Raw genomic sequence first — 8363 nt, forward strand, 5'->3', positions numbered from 1 at the left:
ACATTGCTTCAGATCTGATAGCGGGATTCATTTTGTCGACGTTGCGTCGCACTCCAAACCCTATCTGTGATACTGACCCAACAAAACACCCACTGTGAGACACTACATAGGACTGAGAAAACAAGCCCATTTCTGTGTGGCAGATATCTTAAAATTTTAGTGCATTTATTTCTCTGCAGGTTTGAATGACTGTGCTCAGAAATTTCCTTGTGCAAGTTTGACGCTGCATGTGCCATATAAAATATCAAATTGTACATCTAATCTCTAGCCTCCTTAAAATCTCACAATTCTCAGTTCCAATTCAGTGGCCTAATAAAATTACACTGCACATTTTCCTGAAGAAATGTAGTTCCGATTTATCCCAACCGGTTATTTTGCACACCGTCTTTTATCAGTCTTATTGCAGTAAAGTACAGCATTTGGAGTGCAGACTGTCTCCCAGTATCTAGACTGATAACCTGTATCTCACTTTGTTTACTTACTGCAGCTGTTTGAAGCATCACAAGCCCCGATGACGCTGTGCTGCGTGTGGAATGAACAGGTCAACCAGACAAACTCGTTTGAGGAGTAGTTTATTACAGAGCATTAGGAAACTACCCAGTCTAGACATGAAGCATGTTACAGTATGAGCTACTTGTTCCTCTGGAAGTTGAACGCATGTTGGTGGAAGGGGAGAAAAGAAAAGTAAATGAGGAGGAGGAGGGGGGGGGGGGGGGGGGGGGGGGGGGGGGGGTAGAGGAAATAGAAAAGGCACTCTTTCACTTACTGTAGCCATTGGGATGACCCCCCCAGAGTTGTAGAAAGGGAACATAAACCAAACATGAAATCCTATCCTACTCATGGGACGGCTATGTAAACAAGGCTGGTTTCTCTGTACTACACCAACCAAATGTCGCCATCCTATCAGTGAGGAAAGATAAGAGCCAACGAATTGCACCAGATCATTTTGTTTTTTTCTCCCTCAGTGGAATTTCAAAACTAGCCCACCTAAAAAAATAAGATCTGCAGTCCAAAAAAATTAAAAAAAAAAAAGAAACGGGTTGCAAAATAGTCATTTACAGTAGCCAGTGACAACTTTCTTGTTGAGGTGAGCCAAAGCTTTTCTGTAGGACACTTTGGAGCCTCAAGCCAAACACTGAAATGATCAAGTCATCAGGAATTCAAAATTCAATAACCATGTCTGTTTAAAGCTGCCTTCTGAAAACTCGGCTTCTCTGTATCCACACCGAGTTTCAGAGAACAAATAAATAGTGTAGTTTTACTCCTAGCTGATAGGATTCTTGCAAAAGAACGCACTCCTTCAAGGATAAAGATGGGAGCCAGGTTTCTCTGTAGCTACACCTGCCATCAATAACCTTCAGGAGTAAAAGGGCCTTTAGTCACTTCAAACTATCAAAAAGCAATGATACTACATTTAAAAAAAGGACTAATTTAAAATTCAGTTTTGATGCATAAACACCTCTCCCGGTTACCATCAAGTATTCACAATACCTCTGCAGACCAGAGCAGTGACATAGCAGCTTCTGACTTTTCTGTATTACGTCAGAAAACAGCAAAGGTCTGTAGGGGAATCTGAGGCCTTACGCTCGTCTCGAGAGCTTCAATGATTCGGATTTGGCTTGCCCCTTGTCTGCAATGCATAGCATTTTAGAGAAAAACAGCCACGACGCTTGAATTTTAATTGTGCCATTCTAGCATCCTCCACAAAGAAGAGGGGATTAAAGCTAACAAAAAGGTGAAGAGAGCACTGGGTTGACGACTAGTTTTCCAGACTGACAAGGAGGAATGTTAAGAACCAAGCTGAGCTTTAATGGGGACTGTGCCACATCAGAGGACCCCTAAACTATCAGAGCTATGCTTTTTTTTTTTTAATGATCTGAAATAACTTCAAATGTCATGCAGACTCTTTTTTCATCAGTAGCACCAGTAAATTAAGACAATCACATTTAGCCCACTATGTTACCTCCATGACACTAGGACTGGCCACATACTGACAGGTAGGGGAAGCGAGTAGGAGAACAGAACACTGCTATACGCTTTTCAGCACAAGAAAGCAGGGGGGACCTCAAGACACAGGAGAACGTCTACTAATATCGCACGAGTTCATGGAACCTGTGCAGTTCTTCACAACATCAAGTTTCAGGGGCAAGCCTCCTGGGACCCAGCACGATACTGCAACCAGCAGAAAACAGTAACAAGACAAAGGTGGGAGGAGTGCAGAAAGGAGTCATGATGTGCTAAACGATAGCAGAGTACGAGAGAGAAGGAGAGGGGAGGGAGGGAGGGAGACAACCGCATTTCACCCCCGGAACCTTGGAGGCTTCTCTGTAGCATACGCCAACAGGCCTGGGGGGAAAAGCTTAACAGGTTTAGTATTTGAGCTTTTTGGGCACCTCCCAAGGGAAGGATTCCCGGCCAAAGTGGCCATAGGCTGCGGTCCTCTGATATATGGGTTTCTTCAGATCCAGATCCCTGGAATACATAATCATCAAATTTAGCAGCAGTCACATTCATCCAGCTTAAATGCACACACACGGGCAGAGCGCTTGGCCTTAGCCAGCGGGGAGTCATGAACAACAAACCCAAGGAAGGAAGGGGGGGGAAAGAAAAAAAAAAAAAAAAGAACTGGCTGAAAAATGTGAAGCTTCAGGACTTACCCTGTCAACCCAAAGGGGGATACTGCAGATGGAAACCACTCACCCAACTTAAAAAACAGTACCTATCTGAGTTTTATGGCTTCATATCATCTATATCCAATTTAGTGCATGAGACTTTATTCCCTCAATAATGCCGATGAGATGCACTGCAACATTATATAATTAAACAGAGAGCAATATCTGTTTAATATCACCTCACGACTTACGTCAAACAATGCCAGCTGTGGCAAAGCAAGGCACTAAATAAATTAAACTAAACTGCCTCAGATAACTGATTTGAGAATCCAAGACTTGAGGCTCAGAAAATAAATTAATGAGTGAAAAGTTAGCAGCCAGAGGCCGTTTCTTTGATGAACCGGTGGCTTCTGATGTTAAACATTACCTGACAATGACTCCGGGACGGAGGTCAAAGTTCTTCCTCACAATGTCAAGAAGCTCCCGCTCGCTCTTGTTGGAGGTCCCATAGTGGAAGATAGAAATGGAGAGGGGGTGGGCAACTCCGATGGCATAGGACACCTGATACAGCACACATCGTTTTATTACACTCATAAAACCACACAAAAAAATTCAGTAGATGGACAGGAGCCTGCTCGATTTCCAAAATTAACAACTGGACGTGTGACCCTCCTCACCTGGACCAACACTCTCTTGCAGAGCTCTGCCTTCACCAGAGACTTGGCCACCCAGCGTGCAGCATAGGCAGCAGAGCGGTCCACCTTTGTGTAGTCTTTCCCGGAGAAGGCTCCGCCTCCGTGGGCCCCCCAGCCTCCGTAAGTGTCCACGATAATTTTACGACCAGTGAGACCAGCATCTCCCTGTCAAAGAGGAACAGATCACCACGTTAGGTATCTCACAACACAGGGCTTAGGTGACCTTTGCGTATGACGACAACGACCTGTGGTCCTCCGATGACGAAGCGCCCACTGGGCTGCAGGTGGTAGATGGTGTCGTCGTCCAAATAGATGCAGGGAACAACCGCCTTGATGACTTTCTCCTTCAGAGCATCTCTCATCTCTTCCAGGCAAATCTCCTCATCGTGCTGAACAGAAATGACAATTGTGTGCACTCGCACAGGGAGCATGGCACCGCGGTCCTGGCGGTACTGTACAGTGACCTGAAAGAAAAAAAAAAACAAAACAGTATGAACGATTAGGTCAACCTATTTCTCCACATTCCAACTCATTTGGACAAAAAGAAACATTTCCAAATATGTTTCAACTCTGCCTGAAGTACCTGTGTCTTTGAGTCTGGTCGGAGCCAGGGGAGGGTGAGATTGCGCCTCAGTTCAGCCATTTTAGCATTCAGCTTGTGGGCAAGAACAATTGTGAGCGGCATCGACTCCTCAGTCTCATCTGTGGCGTATCCAAACATCAAACCCTGTGGGCAAAGCAACACATGTTCAGTATCAAGACGTCGAAAATTAATTGCGTGCAATTCAAGAGCCTCCTTGATCAGAACAAACCTGATCTCCAGCACCGATGTCCTCCTCATTGCGGTCAATATGAACACCCTGAGCAATGTCTGGGGACTGCTGCTCCAAGGCCACGAGAACGTTGCAGGTCTTGTAGTCAAATCCTGAGCAAAAGACAGACGATTATAAGGAACGAAAACTCGAAGATCAAGCAAAGTAAAGAATGCCCTGTCAAACAACATAGCAAACCTTTGGAGGAGTCGTCATAGCCAATTTGACGGATGGTGTCACGGACGACCTTCTGGTAGTCTACTGTGGCATGCGATGTCACTTCACCAGCCAACAGGATCATCCCAGTCTTGGCAACAGTCTCTGCATGAGACAAAACACATGAAATCATGCAAGGAGCTTCTGCAACGGAATTTTATTTAAACATATTTCAACTAGGGCATGATCTATTTAACACAGTGGCTATTCTAACAACAAAAATATTTTTTTTTTTCTCAAAAGTCAAGATGAATATCACTTTAAAGTTCTTTACATACCGCATGCAACTTTGGCATCGGGGTCTTGCTTCAGATGGGCGTCCAGAACAGCATCGCTGATCTGATCACAGATCTTATCTGAAAAAGAAAAATATTTCAACTATGGGTGAAATGTTTAAAGACAATACAACCGACAGCGTCAGGCTTTCAAACAGGGCGCACACACTGAACGACTGAACAGCCAACAGGCAGTCGAAGCACTTTAAACAGCGACCCGAGGGCTGTCTCGGCTCTGGACAAGCAGCACTTCATGTCCTCACATCTCACCCATTACTGTCAATGAAGACAAACGTTGTATTGCAATGGATTTTATTATTTATTTGTTACAACACTGCACAGCCTAATGGGATGACAGTAATGCTGGTTAAAAGTCCATTATCTACTTGGCCTCATTGTTAAAGCTCGTGTCCCCTTCAACTCGGCACATACCGAGTTATCAAGTGTTAAATGAGAAGGATATAAATCTTTACGGAATTAGACTTAAACATGTTTAGTAGAAACAGACTCCAGTGCACACAGCTCACTGGCGCTGTGTGGAAGTGAAAGGAGGCTCGTTAGCGCCACTGGGTGGGACAGTGGAGGGTGGGAGTGGCTCATGCGCTCAGACAGTCGCCATTTCGGCAGAACTGCACGTGTAGTGATGGAGACATCCCGCGCACCCAGACGGGGACCGGAAGACGAGAAATATTCATCCTGAAGAGTGAACCGCACGTGCCCGGTGTTAACGGCAGACGGCATACAGGATGTTATGTCAGCAGCGGCTGTAATCGTCCCAGCGCGCGCACATCAAGGCTGGCCCCAAGACGTCCATTAAGACGTCAAACGAAGAAAGAATTAATGAAGTTGTACTAAAAGAGGTCGGGTTTTAGCGGCGAATAAAGGGAACGTGACCTGCACGCCACGGTGGGTTTTGTTAGTGGGTCAAGAATGCGGCAGCACCACCTACATAAAGATTAGCCTGCTAACATTAGCTAAAAACGCGTGTTCTGGAAACCGGCCGGCTCACACCAAAAAGGCCGATTAGTCCTGAAACTCGATCTGTGTACAGCAGCTTCCTAACAGCTTACTATGTTGACGATGATAGGCGAGTTAACAGCGTGCAGATAGCGTGCGCGCCGTGACATACTGGTCTAGATGTGTGCGGTTGCATCATACAGGCAGGAGGCCGGCGAGTCGACTCTTACCGGGGTGTCCTTCTCCCACCGACTCCGAGGTGAACAGGAAGCAGTCCTCGTCAATGAGGGCGTTGTGGAAGCCGTTCATCTGTCCGTTCATCATGGTTCTCGGTGCTACAACTGTAGAAGCGCTTCGGTATAAACTTGCGGGTAGGATGGCGGTATCGTCGCTCCCTTGTACGGCAGTTCCGCTCTGTCGGCGTGTTGATCCCCGAGCATGGAACGAGAAGCGCAGAGCTCCTGTATTTATGCTCTGCAGACAGACGTCATGACGCAAAGGAGGTGGACCGTACCATTCAGCCTATGGAGGGGATGAAAAGAAGGAATGTACGACGGTACAACCCGGTTTCTTAGCGACCACGTGCTTGCAGTATTTCATCGTGGTACCGTGGACCAGCAAATTTTACTCGACACACCTGAAACCAGCGTGATGAGACAGTTTAGTCGAATTACTTTTGTAAAAAAAAAAACTTTGTGGCAGGGGTCCGTGTATGAAGTATAATTCACACACACACACACACACACACACACACACACACACACACACACACACACACACACACACACACAAAAAAAAAACAGAAGACATTATGCAAAATGCATTTATGCAACCCACCAGACCCTGCCTTTATACAAATTTACCCACATGGATAATATTCTACGCTAAAATAAACTAAAAAACACATCATCTTGAAATGCAGATGATAACACAGTGTCTTGTGTGTCTTGTGTGTCTTGTCATTTTAGGATTGAATAGCATAACTTTTTTCATCATTCAACAATGGGGTATTTTAAATCACCAGCAGTTCACATCACACATAGGCTGCAGTAACAACTAACCATCAATAAAAACCGTAAACTTGCAATTTTAAAATAGTACAAATATGTGCTTACTTTTGAGGAATCTATATTTACATCACGTAGCCTACTGTACATAAAATATTACCCCACGAGATACACATAATACCCCATTATTTTTGCCAATTTTCATAAAGTATTTGGGTGAGAAGTCTTGTTCACATGAATTTGGCATTTTTTCCCTACTTCCAGTATGCATGGAACTTTGAATTGCTGTAACACAACTTCAAGGATATCAGTGCTCTCACACCAGAAAGGACTTGTCACGAAATAAAGATAAGAACAGTCATACCAAGGAATTTCTTTTCCTTTTTTGATTTGACCAAAGGTCTTTGCAAGTCTTAAATCTGTTAAATGTGACTATACAACAACATATTTCAACTCTATCAGGTCTAGATGGTAAATAAATGTCATTGATTGTGGTCTTAGCCTTAGAATGCTTATGCTATTGTAGCAAATACTCAATTACAAATGTATTTCTTACATCTTCAAAACCAAAGTGTCTTCTGGATCCATTTCAAGCTGATTACAAATCAACCTAATTCAAGTTCCATGTCACACTACATAAGTATCAGCTGTGTTATTGAATTATATCATACTGATAACACGAGTGACTTTTGGTTATAGTTCAAACACAATTGCCCCAATAAACATTTGTCGTTTTAGATAACCTCTTACCACCGTTTAGAGTGTATCATGATGCTCACCTTTATCTAGGATAGACTATAACTCCTCACAAACCTCACTTGAATAAAATGAAAGCAGAAAATGACACGAGAAACCTCAAATGCAACATCAACACCTCTTTGCTACAGACCCATAATTTGGTCTACATGAAATGTAAAACTTAAAATGTTTATCATTTACGGAGTTGAAAAAAAAAGTTATTTTATGCATCATAGCAAAACCATTCCATTTGTTATAAACCAAGACTGATAACAATTCTGATACAATCATTATAGCTTTAACAAGAGCACCAGACCTGTGTGTCACGGCCAAATGAACCTGGAAATACAGTTTCAACAACGTCAAAGAGTGAACCACGGACACACGGGAGATATTCTATCTCAACTTAAGTAGATTATTTTATGCTCAAAAAGCTCCCCTTCCATCCAACGCTTCAGGCCCTGGTGTGTAATATAATCAAAATCTGTGATTGCGAACATGTTGTACCTTTCCGAGCTCCAGATGGCTTTCATTAATGTCTCTACAAGAGGTCGTGGTTGCTTCAATATGGAGCTTTCTTTCTTTATTTTTAAAAGGCCTTGAGTTGGAAACCGAGAGTAGATCAGAGTATTTCCGCTTTCAGCTAAGGAGCATTGTACATTCTCAAAGCATCATTCAGGTCTTTGAGTTTCAACTGAAAATGACAGATTCATCTAAAATCTGATGCACTTGTCACTGGGAGTAGTTTGTGACTGGCTCACAAAAAAAAAAAAAAAAAAAGCATTCAAACATCTTTCCTGATTTCTATCCAGAATACTTTCACATCCTGCTCATGATCTCAGTCTAGGGATATCTGTAGATATCAATCATTTATCACAGTGAGTTTGCATTTTGTCACCTTGTTGAATCCTGAATCAGCAGTCGGTACTGTGAGATTCAGGGAGATGTTTGAAATAAAGCACCACTGATAACCTCCTGTATCGTGCTTCAAAATCCCACATTAATGTATAAAGACGATGCCTCAGTGTGGCTTTGATCTCCAGATGCTATC

At 43.5% G+C, this 8363-nt stretch overlaps 1 protein-coding gene across 1 annotated transcript; it reads right to left on the reverse strand.

Moving 5' to 3' along the window:
• Window positions 1-558: 558 nt before the first annotated feature.
• mat2ab (methionine adenosyltransferase 2Ab) lies at window positions 559-5999 on the reverse strand. The gene is made up of 9 exons (XM_030104839.1): window positions 5798-5999; window positions 4614-4691; window positions 4318-4440; window positions 4120-4232; window positions 3891-4034; window positions 3553-3771; window positions 3290-3472; window positions 3040-3173; window positions 559-2472 (listed from the first exon to the last, which is right to left on the reverse strand). Exons 1-9 carry the CDS (start codon window positions 5889-5891, stop codon window positions 2370-2372), a joined length of 1191 nt encoding a protein of 396 aa, XP_029960699.1. The 5' UTR covers window positions 5892-5999; the 3' UTR covers window positions 559-2369.
• Between the last annotated feature and the right edge of the window lie 2364 nt (window positions 6000-8363).

This window comes from Salarias fasciatus, chromosome 12 (genome assembly GCF_902148845.1).
Source record: "Salarias fasciatus chromosome 12, fSalaFa1.1, whole genome shotgun sequence".
In the NCBI taxonomy this organism is placed as follows: Eukaryota; Metazoa; Chordata; class Actinopteri; order Blenniiformes; family Blenniidae; genus Salarias; species Salarias fasciatus.